Source organism: Cariama cristata, unplaced genomic scaffold (genome assembly GCF_000690535.1).
Source record: "Cariama cristata isolate BGI_N322 unplaced genomic scaffold, ASM69053v1 scaffold23622, whole genome shotgun sequence".
Lineage (NCBI taxonomy): Eukaryota > Metazoa > Chordata > Aves > Cariamiformes > Cariamidae > Cariama > Cariama cristata.
Window position 1 is genome coordinate 1 of NW_009602441.1, and position 17,816 is coordinate 17,816.

At 42.2% G+C, this 17,816-nt stretch overlaps 2 protein-coding genes across 2 annotated transcripts; one reads left to right on the forward strand and one right to left on the reverse strand.

Annotated features, from left to right (window-relative positions):
• Nucleotides 1-156: 156 nt before the first annotated feature.
• E4F1 (E4F transcription factor 1) lies at nucleotides 157-9,008 on the forward strand (the record flags this gene model as incomplete). The annotated part of the gene is made up of 13 exons (XM_009694771.1): nucleotides 157-308; nucleotides 448-544; nucleotides 949-1,154; nucleotides 1,370-1,490; nucleotides 1,776-1,928; nucleotides 2,259-2,425; nucleotides 2,978-3,205; nucleotides 3,538-3,643; nucleotides 4,169-4,386; nucleotides 4,763-4,961; nucleotides 6,216-6,376; nucleotides 7,189-7,251; nucleotides 7,903-9,008. Coding segments are annotated over 13 exons (2,219 nt in total), but the record flags the coding sequence as incomplete, so codon positions are not given.
• Nucleotides 9,009-10,681: 1,673 nt separating this feature from the next.
• Nucleotides 10,682-17,578, reverse strand: ZDHHC4 (zinc finger, DHHC-type containing 4). The gene is made up of 6 exons (XM_009694770.1): nucleotides 17,456-17,578; nucleotides 15,021-15,094; nucleotides 13,146-13,324; nucleotides 12,920-13,045; nucleotides 12,036-12,280; nucleotides 10,682-10,966 (listed from the first exon to the last, which is right to left on the reverse strand). Exons 1-6 carry the CDS (start codon nucleotides 17,576-17,578, stop codon nucleotides 10,682-10,684), a joined length of 1,032 nt encoding a protein of 343 aa, XP_009693072.1.
• Between the last annotated feature and the right edge of the window lie 238 nt (nucleotides 17,579-17,816).

Consider the following 17,816-nt stretch of genomic DNA (forward strand, 5'->3'; position numbering starts at 1 on the left):
AGGAGCGAAAATACCGTTCGGCAACCCTGCCACGGATCCCTTCTCTCCTGGTGTAGGAGCTCACCGGGACAAGCAGAGGAAAAGTTTTCAGTGTAAACGCTGCTCGTTAATAGGTGCCGTATTTTCCTAAACCGATGATTGAATTTTAAATCGTAGATGAAGATGACGTGCATAAGTGTGGTCGCTGCCAGTCGGAGTTCACCTCCTTGGAAGAATTTATGCAACACAAATTTCAAAAGGTCTGCCAGCGAGCTCCAGAAGCTCTTGCTGCTGCATCAGCAGGTCTCCTCAACCAAGAAGTACAAAAGGTGACAGCAGGCTTCTCCTCAAGCCATGGCTGAAAATAATTAGGATGCAACGGTCTGTTGGGTTGGAGGGGAGAGAACAGAATATAGTGTTTTTAAAGGTGGTAAAACTTTTCTGCTAAAATGTTATCTGTTACAGCAGGTTGTTCCTTCTGTCGAGGAGTCGATAACTGTTGCTCATATAGTTGTTGAAGCATCTTCAATAGCAGAGGAAATCAGCAACGCGTCTGCTATAGTAGGTGAGCTTCGAGACGCTTGCCTTGATATCCCTGCTGGGTTAGGAACTTGTTTACTTGTCCGGTGTCCTCTTCTGTTTGATTTGTGTTGTAGTTGGGTACGTGACACCTCGGTGTTACTGAGCACTGGGATGTGGGACTGAGCGTTACCTCAGAGATGCGAGAGAGGCATCCCTAAGCCAGCTTTGCAATTCTCTCTGCATTAATGCAAATTAGATTTAAAACTCCATTCCAGAAGTGTCCATTTTAATATTTATGCTGCAATAATGAGAACTTAGACCGGTGTTCCAGGTTTAAAGTACCTGTTTCTCATTCCTGATGTATGAAATGGTGAAGCAGTAAATTGGTCTAGTTGAGTAAAGCTCTCTTCTGTAAACAACATAACTGTCTTCCTATCCGTTTCCCAGGTAGTGGGCACATCAAAGAAGTCATTGTTGCAGGAGACCACGTTTTTGAAAACCCAAATGGTCACGTTGATGGGGAAGTCACTGAAGAGCAAGGCAACCCTGACGATCAGGAGCAGGACATTTCCACAGAACTGATAAAGATTAAGCTGCTGGTTAACAAAGAAGGGCGATATGTATGCGAATTATGCCAGAAGACATTTAAAACAGTAAGTATCGCTTCTACTGTGTTTGGATTGGTGAGTTTTTGAGGCTAGCTGTTAACTAAGATCTCAAGACTTGATAACAATGTGCTTCTCTACTGCATGCTACGCTTTCGAAAGGAAAGTTCTGCTTTCAGAAGGAGCACTGTTGGTTCTTTACAGCTGAAATGTTCCAAATGGTTAAGGATTTTACATCTTTTAAAATTAAATTCTTTCCATAGGCCAGCATCCTCAAAGCTCACATGATCACTCACAGCAGCAGAAAGGACTATGAATGTAAACTCTGTGGAACTTCCTTTAGGACAAAAGGGTCTCTGATTCGACACCATCGGCGTCACACTGGTAAGACAGTTCTCCAAAATACGAGTTCCCGCTTGCTGGAGCGCACGACGTGTGGTTATCCAGCTTACCTTCCAGTGGAATTTATTGCTGCTTTCCATCTTCTGTTTGAGCTGAGACCATCGAGCTCCCGGATGTTCAGGGTGCTGGGCTGCAATGCAAAGTTCTGGGATAAGCAAGTCTGCTCACTGTAGAAAGCTGAAAGCGTTCTTCCAGCAGTCTGTCACATAGAGCTAATACTGGCAGTGGGTAGTTTAATACTGTTATTTTAATTCTTGCCATTTCCAGATGAAAGACCTTACAAATGCAAGAAATGTGGGAAAAGCTTCCGGGAATCGGGAGCTTTGACTCGGCACCTGAAATCTCTGACACCTTGTACCGAAAAAATTCGCTTCAACATGAACAAAGAAATAGTACTCAATGAAGATGATTTGCCAACAGGTCAGTGATGCTATCAATACCTACCTTGCGTGTGATAAAACTTAGCATGCTCCCAGCACTTGAACTATAAATTCTTTCTCAGTTATGAAAAAAAAAGATTATGTGGTATTCAGTTTATATATTTTATATAGGAAAAAGTAATTTATAGAGCTAAACTATTAACTTGGAGCACATGTAGCCAGGCGTTGACTGTGAAGAATGTTTGAGAATCTGGTACAAAGGTGGCTTTAACAAGCACCTCGTATTCTAAGACATGTTTTTTGTAGGGCACAGCAAATTGATGAGTGGTGGCAGTACACCAAGTGATTCATTGTACCGATTTTCTTGAAGGATCCTGTAGTTCAAACACAGACACTGTTTCATCAATAGCGAGTGAATCCATCGAGACCTCACCCGTCATTCATCTCGTGACAGATGCAAAAGGCAACGTTCTTCATGAAGTCCACGTCCAAATGCAGGAACTTCCTGTTGTAGACGCGAAATCTCTGGACCGAGATGTGAGTGTCATATCTCTTACAACACCCTTTATGTGTTTTATGCAAAGAATCATTTTGAAGTATTTCACTTCACAAACAAAATTTTCTGAGGCGCTGAGAATAAATCTGTGTGGTGGAAGTAAATGGTTAATTAGCTGCTTTTTCATCTGAGAGCACAGAAGGCACTCTGCTCTGACCTTGTCTGGCCATCTGCTGCTGCTGAGGCTTAGCAGCATGGGTATAGCATACAGGGGGAATGTGTAGGGTTCACCACTGTGTATTTGGACGATACAGAAGGTGAGAGGGTGTTTCTTGTTGACCATTCCCTGCTATGAGACTCTGTGGTAGAGCAAAGGCTTATCATCCCTTGGACTCTATGTTTTCAGAGTACAGATGCACCTGATCTTCCTCCCCAGTCCAAGATCATTCCCTTGTTGACTTTTTTTTTTTTTTAACCCTGTATCACAGCATTAGACACACCCTAGAAGGAATGACTGTCATAGCCATGTTGCTGTAAAAAAAGGGCTAACTGTGTATTTGCTGTACCAATTACTGGACTGTTTATTCCTTCAGCAGTCGCATCCTGAGGAGCTGCCATGTGAGGGGGAAGTGAACAGTGAGAATCTGCTGAGGCAGGCCATGAGGAATTCGGGTATTGTGATAGAGAGAGTCGCTATGGAGGAGATGCAGAAGCCAGAGGAGCCTGCCGTGGCTGCCACTGGAGAACTAGAAAATGAAGTGGTGGAAGCAGAAGAGGAGCCATGTGGGGAACAGTGTGTTGAAGCAGAACAAGCGGAGTCTGTATGTTTGTATTCCATAAATAGATTAAGTTTATAATTTTCCTTGCCTGCGCTTGGTTGTGGACAGCACTGTTGGCCTCACCACTCTGCACGTTATCCTCGGCACATCTCTCCCTGTGCCTGGGTCTTTGTGTCAATTGTTATAGTTACATTTCTCACGTATGCTTTAAGCGTAGTGTTAGTATGCATGCGCGCGCTCTCTCTCTCTCCTGTTAACAGTATAGACCTCTTTCTTGTCAAAGCGGGAGTATTTAATTGGGAATTTGGTTAGCAATACTTACGGTACACACTAGTACAAAAAATATTTATGTTGTACCATTTTCTTTCCAACAGACAGATGCAGAAAGAACAAATGGGTACAAAGGTTATGTTTGCCCTCACTGCAATGAAGCTTTCAGTGAAGCTACTTCCCTTGAAACACACATCAAAAGTCATTTAGGTAAAGCTGTACTGCTTATGCTGTTGTCTAAAGTGCGCCATGTCTTACTGTGACCTTAAGTATAGTACAACTTGCTTTGTTTCAGATTCCTTGCCTTTACATGCCCATTAGCCATGCAAAATCAATTGATGCTTAACGCACTAATATGAAAAGGTTGACTTTGGTTGAGCTCTAGAATAGAGGGTAAAAGAAATACTTAAAAAACCCCAAGTGTCCATGTTTCAGGGCCTGCACTGCATCCTCGAAAGCAGAATTTTGTGAAGAGGCCAATAAAAAGGTTAGCGAGGCAGAAGAGGTTAACAGAACTGCTGCTTGAAAGGCACTAAAGGCCCTAAGAGCAACATTTGAGTAGAATTCACTTAAGAATGAGACAAAGCCCATAAATGCAGCTGAAAATGCAATTTCTCTCCTTCTCTGGGTTAATTTTTCTGTTAGGAATTTTGTCACAGTATGTGCTAGATACTTGCTCCTGCTGGTTGTCCTATATCAGTCATGAGTTCTCTCTCTCTGTCTCTCTCTCTCTAGATTACAAGCCTTTTAAGTGTGAGGTGTGTGGCAAAGAGTTCACGAAGGGCTATCTGCTAAAAAAGCATCTGGAAGTGCACGTGAATGAGCGGCATTTCCGCTGTGGAGAGTGTGGCAAGCTCTACAAGACCATTGCACATGTGAAGGGGCATCAAAGAGTGCATTCTGATGAGCGGCCATATTCCTGTCCAAAGTGTGGCAAGCGGTACAAGACAAAGGTGTGCCTCCCTCACAACAGGCTTGCCTTCAGATTTTCCTTTCCAGAGCCAGGGTTTGGGAGAAGTTAGGAGGCTTTTCTCCTGAAACAACAAATGCCAGCTCACCTGCCTCTTACACGATGTGGAGCTCCAGAAGGAGGTTTTGGTTTAGTGAGGAAAAGAGGGACAGATTTAATAAAACCTTCACATTTGTGAAGCACCTGTTCCTTTGTGAGTGGAAAAAATTGCGTAGTAATAATAAAACCAAATCTTTATCATGTCTTACATGAGAAGAAGTCCTCAAAGATGTTGACTTTTACCCTGGCAGCTAAAATACTACTTGCTTGAGTTTGTCATTCCCTTTAGCTGCCCTTCTCTTGCTTCTCTCTTTGTGCAGAATGCCCAGCAAGTTCATTTCCGTACGCATTTAGAGGATAAGCCTTATGTCTGTCAGTACTGCAGTCGGGGCTTTCGGGAGAAGGGCTCACTGGTCCGCCACATCCGCCATCACACAGGGGAAAAGCCTTTTAAGTGTTACAAGTGTGGACGAGGGTTTGCAGAGCACGGCACTCTCAACAGGCACTTAAAAACCAAAGGTGAGGTGGCAAAGCTTGTCTGCGGTGGGGTGGGGTGGCATGTGTTGTTCTAGGACAGGGTTTGGACAAGCTGTGTTTTGGCTGAATGGTAATGATTTTTCAGAGTGGATCTAACGACCTGCATCCAAGGCCAGTTGTTTATCTGCATCAGAAGGACATGCATTATATTTTTTTCATCTACATTAATGGATACTTCTGTTGTGGTCTTTATGACCAAAAATGATGCTGAACAAACATCCATAAAACAGTTCTAATATAAAATCTAGATCATCTAAATAAAGCGAAAGATAACCCAAACAGAGGTTGCATTAAGAATGTAACTGTAGGAGTGCTGTGGGCTCTCTGCTCCAAACTCTGACTTAAGTGGTCTCTGCAGCATTGCCACTGCTCTAAGCGGGGAAGACAGACCCTACACGTACAAGAGTCTGTCCCAAATTGTGAACTGGTTCTGTTCCAAGGCTATACACAAAGAGGGAGAAAATCAACGTTTTTGCAAAGTAATGCCAGAGAGAGCTCGATTTCTGTGTTGGGGAAGAGGTGAGAGGACTGTAAAACTTACCATGTGGCACATACTGTTAGGGTTAAACTTGCCAATTGGGGTTTTTTTGGCATTAAATTTGTATTACTTTTGGGGGTTTTATGAAATCCTGTAAAAACACAAGGCGTGGATGTTCTGCAAGGAAAATGTCTTAAGTAGAGTCAAGTTCTCACAGATAATCTTGTTTGATCAGAGTAGCTAATTGCACTGGACCTGCTGCTCCTTTAGCTCCTAATCACCGCTTTTCAAACTCTTTCAGGTAGTGATGATGATGTATGTAGATTGTAAACAACAATACAAGTTTACAGGAGGAAAAAAAAAAGTGTTTCCTAGGTAGATACTGAAATGTAATTCATAAGCAGAAAAGATACGTGACTTAAAATGTACCAAAAGTCTTACTGTATGTTCTTTGCGTATGGCTTTTGAAATCCTGAATGGTTTTACGCATCTGAATTTAGTTATTTTTTGAAATTGCACTGGACAGCTGCTCTGCTCAAGGCTCAGTTCTGTTGTCTGGTGTCACGCAGGCCTCTTCTAGACCACTACCTGTGCTGTCCTGGTGGGGTGAGAGCCTGTTGTCTGACCACTGAGTTCTTGTCGGTGGCATCCTATTAAGAGGGTTTTGTTTGTGCTGCATAGTATTTTCCAGGTAGCCCTATATTTGAGATGGTTATGAAAAATAATGTTTTTCTGGCATTTTTTGGAATACCATTCAGGTGGCTGCCTCCTTGCTTTGAAAGACGTGGAAGAAGTGATTGTGTCTGAGGAAAGTCAGTCAGCTGACAACTTAGCTGCAACAGTCATTTCTGAAGACCCTCACACTGTTTTGGTAGAGTTTTCATCAGTGGTGGCGGACACTCAGGAATACATCATTGAGGTAAGAAGTGGGGCAAACAGCCTTCTCATTCTGAACTTAGCACAGTATTTTGTCAGTAAAAACTGCAGTTGTGCACGTTCCTCACCTAGGCTTTTGGGAGAAGATAAAATAGGATCTAGGCAATGCTAGCCCTGCCTGCATCACCTTAGGAACAAGTAGGATTAATCTGGCTCAGAATGAGGGCACCTGGACCCTGCTTCACCTCCCTTCTGCAGTCCTGCGTGTAACGTAGGCAGGAAAATGAGAATGCAGGGAAGACTGACAGTAGTTCATCAGAAGGCTGAGAACTTACTGTACCAGATTTTATGTCCTCACAAACTTGCTTCAGCTTTCCCTCAACTTTCACCTACTCTTTACTCCCATTTCTATTTAGCTTATTTTGTCTGACATAATCTCTATTGTTTTTAACTGGCTGTAGCTGCCAAAAGCAATGAATTATGCATTTCGCTTTCTCCTCCTTCGTGACAAAGAGCCAGTAGTTGCCCGTGCAGAATAACACAGTTCACTTATTGAGTCCCTTTAGTGTTGCCAGAGTTTTTCTCCTATAGGAGAAAAATCTGCCAGTTGGCCAAGTCCCGCTGAGAGAGGATGTTCTCTTTCAGTTATTAGTGAGCACTCTGCATTACTTTTAAGTAGCTCTTGATAATGGGATTTGGAGGGAATTTCAAGGAGTTGTCGTCTTTGCAGTAGCTACTGCATCATGGAGGGAACAGAAAGACTTTTGTAAAAGATCTTAGTGTCTTATATCTTGGTAATAAAAGATTTTTTTTGTAATAATCTAAAAAGGGAATCATCATATTTTGTCTTTCAAGACTGCTACTGAAGACATGGAGACCAGTGAAGCTACCGAAATAATAGAGGGAACAAGACATGAGGTAAAGCAGCCCCACAAACTATTATTTTGGGGACTTGCTGTAGATTAAATGAATCGGTTCTAGTGTCTGAAAGTCATGCTAAATAAACCCAACTTCAAATAATTTGTATTTTGGCAGACCGGTCTGTATAAAAACATAATACTGGTCATACTCGGTTTGACTGAGCTCTGTTAACGCCAGATCCTCTCGGTGATGGTGGCTAGTGACTTGCACGGCTCCATACACGAGAGCATAGCTGCCAGCTGAGCAGAATTGAACAGTAACGCTTCAGCCTTGGGGAACTGATCATTCCTGAATGCTAGAAATAATGGTTGCTGCAAAGTCAGAGGCTGGCTAGGCTCTTGAATTGCGTTCAGTCAGTTTAAACGTCTGGGCATACATTGTTAAGATTTTTCTATAAACAGTAGTTTGTAGGAAGTACCCCACTGGCGAAACATCTTCAGTGACGTGAGCTGTGACACGTTCTAGGAGTTTGCTGTTCTAGGGGTGATGAGAACTTCAGTGAACAGCTGGAGGAAACTGGAATTAAATGCTGCTTGTTGTACTGCCCTGCCGGTCACCAACCACTGTTCACGGTGATGATAATTGTCTGTACTTCTAACAGAGTACAATACACCAAGAAATAACGTGGCCTCTTTTCTCGTTGTATAGGTCGACAGCCACATTATGAAGGTTGTGCAACAAATAGTAAATCAAGCAAACTCCGGTCACCAGATCATTGTACAGAACGTCACTGTGGCAGAAAACTCTGAAGTAAGCACAGATGCTGCAGACACCATCACCATTGCAACCCCCGAAAGCCTCACGGAGCAGGTCGCTATGACGCTGGCTTCCGCCATCGGAGAAGGAGCAGTGCTGACTACGGAGGGTAGCATCGAGACAGAAGAAGCAACAGTGACGATGGTGGCATCCGAGGACATTGAAATAATGGAACATGCAGGAGAGTTTGTGATTGCCTCCCAGGACGGGGAGGTGGAAGTTCAGACTGTGATTGTGTAATGAACAGCATGCAGCTAGTGACAGATGTTAATGTAAAACTTACTATTTTTCTCCAGTTTGGGGAATTTGATCGGTCCTAAGTTTGCCATTATAATTGTTCAGAGAGCAAGGGAGAGAATGCTTCTAGAGGTAAGTGGCTTAACAGGATGGTACAGTCCCAAGATGTTTTCTGTTTAAAATGGAAATAACAGTAGTTAAAAACCTCTGCGTGGTTATACAGTGGAAGTGACTGATACGCTGTATTTGACAGTCTCAGTATTTTGTACAGCTGCCTCAAATAAAGGAAGATCCTTTGCAAAGCATTTACCTCTGACAACAGGACAGTAGTGTTCTGGTGTTTAAAAGGATTCAAAAAGTGAAGCAAATACGTAAGGTCTCATAAGAGACTACTTAATCATATGCATTTAAAATGAACTAAGAAAACCAAACCTAAGGAGTTCTGGTGTGCATTCACCACCACTCACAAACTTTCATGCCTTTAACCTCACTACTTTAGTCCTCCTAAGGCATGGTACTGCAGTATTTTTCCTCTATTTTATTTTATATCCTGGACAAGTAGCCTTATGTACTGGTCTATGAAAGAATGCATCATTGTACCCTTGCAATGCCAGACAGGCTACTCTGAGAGCTAGTCTGTTGGTGTGTAAAGCCATATTGTATATGAGTTGTTTTTTAAAACCATATACAGATTTTTAATTGCATATTGTACAGATTTGGCATGTAAATAAATACATTTTAAAAAATAAAGTTATTTAAAGTTCTTACTATATTTTTCCAATTTCTGCTCTATTATCACTCAAACAGAAGAATTTCTGGAAAGAGAAGAGAACAGGGCCCTTAACATTGTGCTTAAGAAGCCCTCATTGTTGGTCAAAGCAAGTCAAACACACTGTTTTTCCCAAAACAAGCACAAGCCTCTCACAGTAGCCAGTACATCCATGCTTTGCAATCTTTTGAGTGATCCCTAGTTAGAGGGAATTTCAGAAGGTCACTTGCATAGCTGTAAGTTTCCTTTAGTCTTCTGCTGTTAAGGCAGAGGATTTTGTTGAGGGACAGCGATGAAGTGCCTTTCAGCGTTCACCTAGAGAATCCCTGTACAGAAGTGGAAGACTGTGTCACTTGCTGTGCTTTTCACGCGGCCTGTTCAGTGACTGCCCGTGGGCAGCCCTAGAACAGCCTCGGCAACTGTCATTTCCCCTGCTGCAAAATGCCCAAAATACAAAGAAATGCCTAAGATGTGGTTGAGCTTCTTGCTGTGAACAGAAGTATCAAACAATGGAATAAAGATGAGAAATGCCAGAAGGATTAAATCTGTAATCTGCCAGGACCTGTGTGTCCAGAGCTCAGTACCAAATTTCTGATACCCTTTTCAGGATGCTGAAATTCTTTCCAGAAGTCCACCATTTTCGTGACCCCTAGGATGAAATGGCATTTTACTTTGAACAAGCTGAAAATGGGTATCAAGAAGAGACTTAGCAGGGAAGGAGAAGTAGCACTTGTAGTAGTTTCCTTCCTGAAATTAAGGTGCTCCATACTAGTACAAATTTGCAGTAGAACATGGTTTCTGCAGGTTAAGATTCTGCCAGTAATCATGTTTTTTTCCAGCTAAATACATGCAACCAGTTCTACATATTGTTAACAGTAATGGGTTAATCATTTGCCAAGCAAAGATACTCAGGAAAAGGTGAAGCTTCCTCAAAGTTCACAGCAGCTCTTTGTTAGCTCTTCCCTTGCAAGTGCACACACAGAGAAGTAGATTCACTTCAGTAAGATGGACCGAACTCGCCTCCCCAGACCAACAAATTCACTACTGGTCCTTCTAACAACGAAATAAGAGGACTAAGCTTAACCTCAGAGATCTCACCAAGTGAAGTATGATCATAAATAGTGCTCTGCAGAGGCATCGTTAAACCAGTCAGCTGTGAGTTACAATTTTCCTGCAGGGGAAAAAAAAAAAGTGAATAATTGACAAATAAGTGCCACTTCCACATGTGTGACATATTGCTATATTCCTGTAAAGTCTCCTGCAGGAAGACTTACTTAAGATGTACCAAAGTAACTTCGTAACTCACTTTGCGTATTATACAGTGGTATATATTATGCAGCATACAAAACAGTAACCATAAAAAAAAAAATTCTTGTGTATGTTTTCCTCAGCTGAACCTAACTCTAGTCCAGCTTGCTTCTGTACTGTGATCACGTCTGAAAAGACCAACAGGCCACTGTCACAACTGGTACGAGTAGTGTTACAGATAATCTTGGAAGAACACTAGTTTTTCTGAAGACTGGTTGGCTTTATGAAAACATAGTCTCCGATTACTTAATTGAAATACAGTAATCTTTTTACAAAAGTTGTTTGGGGCATCAAAGCACACTGCTGAAATAAAATCTTACAAAAAGTTTAAAAATGCACATATAAACAATAATATCTTCATGTTTTCTTCTTTCTTTCCAACAGTGTAGGAGGCTTAAAGATTTCCTTTAAATTCATCCAGACTCCTTTAGAATAAATGTTGTTGTAGACAACTTGTCTGTCATGAGGCTGCAGTGTTAGACGGTGGGAACACCCATATCTTCTGGATTTATACCATTCATTGGAGGTTTGGTTGGTTAAGGCCAAATATAGATTGAAACAGCAGTATGCACCCAGTACGAGTGTGAGAAGAATAACAAAACCAAGCATGAAGACAATCCTAGGAAAAGTCAAGAAAAGGTGCTGCAAAGAAAGAAAATAACTTAGTTAAAAAGTCGGAGCATTAAATCACACGGAGGCATGTGACCACTGCAACATGCCAGCTGAAAAGCACATCCATGCGCACACGTAACTGTGAAGCCCCATAAACAAGGTCACAGCCCCATCCGCTGTCCAGCTCAGCGATGGTCCATTCCTAACTGAATCTTTGAGTAGAGCATGCAGATTTCCAGAAACATATTTTCTCGCAAGCCTTGCTAATATGCGGGAGTATTTTCTACACCCATCTATCTCTGAATGTTTGCATTTCATATCAGAGTTTTGCTTGGTTGATTTTTGTTGTTTTTTTAAATAAAAAAGTCATTAATACAGATCATCTGAAAACAAACTGCCAAATGAAGAGGCTACAATCTGGTACAACTTCAGGTTTTGCTGACATGATACACTGTAAGCAGCTCTTTTCTGAGTTAAATTTCAATACTGGGGAGTGGTAATGATTCTGCTCAAACATCAACAAACATTCCCTGACCAAGATCCTTTTATAGTCCAAGGCTGAAACATCTGTTGTCTAGGATGACGAAAAGATGAAGCATTTGCTACTTACCACCTCACTGCCCTACTACAGAAAGGGATAAGGGGATTGAAATGCAAATGACTCAAGTGCTAGAGAGACTCAAAGTCACCCTTTGCTTGTATGCAAGAGAAAATTCAATTATCTGAAGTCCAGGGTAGCAGGGTCTTTAACATCTCGGTGAAGATACCTCAAGGATTGTCAACTGTTTCCTAAACGTTACTACAGTAGATGGTCATTGGAATGTCATTCTTTATGAACCAGATCTGCTGAGTGAAAGCAGCCTGGAGACCGAAGTCCGAAGAATGGGACAGCAGAATGAAGTGCTGTGAGAAAAATCCCCTGTTTTTAAAGTATTCTGCAACGGTAGTTTTCTAAACTTAATTAGCTGTGTAAAGCTGGAAAAGATCTGCAGTCTGTCCACATCCTGGCTCTGAGAACAGGTGGACTTAAAAGATTCCTGAAAGCAAAGACTGAGATAAACCTTTTTATAAGCTAATAACCCAGACAGCATAAACTTACCTGAATGAGGAAGAGAATCTCAACAGCATGCTCTTGTCCTTGGTTGTCGATGTAACTCCCATGCATCATATTTGACAGCAGCACCACTTGGATGAGAAATGCTGTTGTGATGATTGCAATGGTTGCAGCCATGGCAGTCAATGTGAAGAGGTAAAGGAAGAAATACTTCGCATTGAAGGCACCAATACAGTTGTTGACCCACACACAGTGGTGATCAAAACGATGTACACACGTACTGCAGAAACCTGATGAGGAGTGAGTGACAAAACACTTCAGTTACTTGTTTTTTAAATCATCGAATTGATTTTTACACAGTTTATGATAGTTTTTCATCTGAAAAAATCTGAGAGTTATGGTCATGATTTAGCTGATAGCTTTTTAAGGAAATACATTAATTTGAACTGCACATCATAAAAAACCCCAATACTAGAAACAAAGAGGTATCTCATTTCCTCTTCTATTCACCAAGACTGCAGCTTACAGACTTTGGTTTCTTTGACAGTACTGCCTAGCAGAGCATATGAAAGGTAGAGATTGTAGCTCCCGGCTTTATTTTAGATGATAACAGCAAATTCTGCAAGAGAAACACAAAATCCTGAGCTCAGGTCTTGACAGGTGGTAATTTTTCATTTAACTTCTAGATGCACAAAAGCTTGCCTGTTCCTGACCCCAAGTGATACCCTCAGAACTGGTAATTTCTGTGAGAAGAAATAGCAGCAAAACAGCAAAGGGCAACTGTGATCTGAGACTCCAGTAAAACAAATGCAATCTTGTGTGCAGCAAGCTGGATAACAGAACAGATGTAGTGTGAACTGCAGTTATTGATGGAGAATTAATCGAGCAAGTATTACTGTTATGCTTATCAAGGAAGTTAAGATTCTTACTGCAATGTTTTGATCTGGCTGGCTTCTCCATGTTGCACGTAGGACACAGGATGCCCTTCTGAAATAATACACCATCATACGCGTACATCTTAACCAATGACGCATGATTTGATTTTGTTACTATACCTGCAAAAGAAACAAGAAAAATAGTAAAAGTAATGGTGTTTGTAACATTTTTTAGGTCCTGTTTTCAAACAGCTACAGCTGACAATCAGCATGAGCTTACCAGGATTGGCCTGAGAGCAGAGAATGAAGCAGCCCATGTTCCCAGCCAGCAGCAGGTAGGGCAGCAGCAGGAGGAGGAGGTGGAACTGCAGCTCCCAGCAGTAAATAAACACCTCCCATGTGTACTCCCCATACACTGCACCTTGCAAGGCTACGTGCAGGACAACAAACACACAGCTTCTATAACAGAAAGGGGACAGTCTATTTAATACTCAGCATCCTGATTAGCAGGTCAAGTACACTCAGAAGTGATCAGCAAAGACTTTCCAAATGCAAGGAGACACCTCTTTTAGGTTTTCAGGTCAGCATGGATTGCGTATTAATAGTGTTTTCCCCATCCAGTGGCTTCTCCTTCTCTTCTTCCCACATACACTCCTTGAAATATACCAGCTAAATTCACTTCCATTATTGTCACGTCCTTTGGATTTTTTTCCCCCGTCAGTAGAGTCAAGTACAAAGTCTCATAATCGCTTGGTGCTCACAAAATATGGCACAGCAATAGGCCACAAAACATTCTGCCAGAAGACATTTGCTGTCTGCTGCTCTGAAAGCAAAGAAAACCCCAGTAAAAGGTAATCTTAAAAAAACTGTAATAATATAAGCAGCTGTTATGAAATAAGCACGGCAGGAGGTCAGCAACGGCGAACACTAGTTCCAACCTGTTGGCAGACTACAGCTTCTGCAAGGCATGCTGCACAACCATTTGGCATGCAGGTTTGTTTGGGATGCATCATACTGAGCAACAACTTTCAGCAGCCTGGCAAATAGATGATCAGATGAGCCACGCATTAGGACAGCAATGCTCACTTACTACAGTCCTCTGCATTATACATCATTTTGCTGGACTTTTATTACGAGTTGTAAATAACTAGTGATGTGTATTTTACTACAACGGGAAGTCCGTTGCAGACAAGCTCTCCTCTACTGCTCTCTCCTACACCATTTCTGTGTGCAAGCCAGGAGTACCTTGCAGAGTCTCCTCTCAACTGCAGGGCTACAAGAAGATGCCCTCAAGTCCTGCACCTCACTGGACTTCCGCACAAACTGAAAAATCTCTCGCTTGAATGAGGCAACACAGTCAAAGGGCGTGCATGGAGGATCAAAGTGCCTCCAGTGCACAGCACAATCTAGCAACGACAACTTCACCAGGCTCATCAGATAATTGCTCTGTTGCTAACTGCACATTTGGCAGTGTAACCACTCTCTCTTGGGCTCTGTTAGCAGCAGAGAATCGGCACAGCAGGCAACAAAACAACTGCTGCACACATTCAACAGCTGTAGACGTTACGCCCCTGAAGTGTCTGTCATATTGGAGTTGCTGCCCTCAAAGGGAAGGTATTTAAATCGTTCCTGAAGCAGATCCTAAAGCACCAAAGTTTACAGGACACTAAAAAATTCACCTCAATTGAGCAGGCTGCACACTGACAGCTGTGCAGCTTCCCCTTGAGCCACCTGGACATCCAAGCCGCTGGACTAAGACTAATGGGATTTGAGGGAGAGGATGGAGATTGCTAGCTCTGTCTAAACTCAAGCTGCAGCTGCCAGAGAGTCTGTTGTAATTCTCATGTGGATGCAGTCTCCCACTAGTGTGACCAACATCTGTTACACTGGAAGCTACTGAGCCACATTATCTTTATTTGTCAATACATTCAACTATTTCAGGCTTCCATCTTCTAGACAATAAGCAAGGAACAGAAAGATAACAGTATCGCAAACCTTAAAGGGAATCTGTAATCACCAACAAGCACCCCTAATGAAGAGAGAGTATCTAAGGGTAATACCGAAAGCTCTGATGGTGGCAGGAGGTCACCAACAGTAACCAGAACTGCTAGTAAAAAATAACGTCAAAAACATTTAAAAAAAAAAAGTGCAATACCTTGTCTGGAAGAGCCTGTGAATTGTTCTCTGTGTCACTCTCTGGAGCTGTGTGGGGATTACAGAAGACAATACCTGAAGCAAAAGAAAACACTGTGTTATCTGAATTCCACATCACTTCTGCCTTGTGGAAAGTTCAAATTAAAACACAAGTCACCTAATCCCTCAGTTATGTACCTGCAGCCGTATCACTGGGGAGGAAGCCCACTTTCAGGGGCATCTGAGTGCCTAAGAATATAGGCGGGCATGTTGCTGGGGTTTTCAAAATGGGAGCGAGGTTCCATATTCTTGGGAGCCCAACAGGCACAAACAAATGTATCTGGGTTAATGTGTGAAAGTTATAAGGAGCTTATATCGGGTTTTAGACTGGGTAACTGGTTAAACAGGGGATAGAACTGAGCAATTTCTGAACTGCAATATGCTTCATCAGGACATCTGACAGATGCAAGCAGAGATAAGCAAAGGGATAAAGCCTGCTATCCTCCAGAAAAAGGAAAACAAACCACAACCCAGCCAAAAAGCAAACAAACCCCACAAAACCAAAATAAATCCTCAACTACAGCTATGATCCAGTCTGAAAACTCCATGCCTATCTAATTGCCATTTCAAAACCAGTCAGACACAATGAAGAAGAAAGCTGCCTGTCTTCATTCAGTGAAATCCTCAGCAATAGTCTGTGACTGTGGAATTGTTTGACTCTGCTGTTCAGAAGATGACAGATCTCTATGGCAACACACTGCTCCATCAGAGCAGCAGAGCCTATTTCTAGCTGACATGGAAGGAAAATATGCAGTGAGAGCTTTTTGTCTCAGATGTGAAAGACCAGAAGGCAAAAAGCATATGTAGAGTTGAGATGTTAAACACCTTTATTTTAACTGGTGCATCTCATACCAGCAGTTCAAACAAGTCTTTTTATAAAGGGGCTGTGTACCGCAATAGGGAACACGTAACTAGGCAGAAAAACAACCTGCATGCAATTGCAAAATTCAGATTTACATTAACTGTATGTGTTGCTACAGTCTGACATACATTCAATATCCGTTATTCCCCCACATACAGTACAGCAATCCCCTGTATTTCAGCCATTCCTTACACCAAAGCAAAAGGTTTTTACAAATACGATTTGTGCTTGCAGTGATGACAAAAGTAGAAGAGAATGAGGAGACCTGTGCAATGAATACAACAATCTCGCACAACTGAACCGAAAAAAAAGGAAAACAGACTCGGGGTGGAAGCTGACTTGCCACAGGGCTAGAAACAGCTCTGCTCTGTGCAAGTTCATTATTTCATATTGCTCACAATGAATACTTTAAAAGATCTTACAAGAGTGCAGTCAAACAATTTCAACAAACTTCCAGGCTTATATGCTTCATTAATTACAGTCAGAAATTAATTTAAAATACAGTGTCTAGAGAAACTATTTAGGATTACCTATATTTGTTTCATGCATACGAGTATCGATTACATTTCTCCAGACACTGACTGTACATCACAGCAGCATTTTAATTGCTGGTTGTTACACATTTCATAGAAGCAGCTATTAAGAAATGTGTGAAAAAAATTAATTTCTCTGCACAGTGATCTGCATGTCCATAAAGCAAAGTATAATAGTAATGAAAATCAAAGTCTGTTTAGATTCACGTAAGTAGCATTAAATATTATTTACAATTTAAATGATAATTCCCTTATCCTTTCTCTTCCAATGATACTACACCTTTTTTTTCCTTATTCATTCACACACAGCCCAATAGAGAGAAAAATAAGTTATTGCTTTTTCACTTCATTCCCTGTTTTTACAATAAAATGCCAATTCTTAATCTTCTTTTAAAGCTCTTCATTCCTCCCTCTTTCTTAGGAAACAGCAGCCTGCAGCATTATTACAGACTCACATTAAAGAGCTTCCCCTAAAATATTTGCCACCAGCTATTACTCTTTCGCCTGTTTTAATCCTCAAACCTCCCCCCATCTTTTTGCTCTTAATGACAGCAGCAAGTACCATAAAATTGCAAATACCCGGGGACTCATTATTATTTAATTTCTCAAAGCTGACGTGTTACGGTGTCACTGAACAATATACTTTTAGCACGGCGAGAAGTTCCATCCTTACTACTACCCTGCGGTGACTGCAGCCGGCCAGACTGGCCCACGCAGGAACAGGAGCTGTAAGACGCAAATGGTTTTTTACTGCCTGCTCGGGCAGGATTCATCACCCGAAAGGAAGCTATTTCTATCTTCAATCCCAATTAGCACTTACTTGAGAGCGGTTGTCAAAATAGGATGAAACATGAAATACACCGTATCATCACTCTAACCACAAACACTAGCAGTTTTTATGGAGGAGAAATACAGCAGCTGCACCAATTTTAGCACAACAACAAGCTAGGGCAGACGGCCAGAATGGGAGATGATCATTGCTCCGAAAGCTCAGTTCTTTACCTGGCTTGCACTGTTGACTCTTCTTGCAAGGAAACTCTCCTTCCTTCCCGAGCAGACGCACAGAAGAGCCCCAGTAGTGAGAACAAAACCCAGGTAAAGCAAGAAGAGTGTCAGGAAGTCCATCCCCAGCCCTGCAACGTAACAGAAGCGGTTCATTAGTGCCCCGGGGTGCCAGCCCTCCGCCGCAGCCCCCGGGCCTAGCCATGCTTCACGCCGTTCGGTCCGTCACTAAAACACCCGACAGAGCAGCTCCATGTCCAGCCAGCGCACCCCAATCCTCTCCACGAGCGCACCGGATTTATTTCGGTGTTTCACACATTTCCGCACGGCCCGGGGCCTGCAGGGCGGCCCACTGACAGGG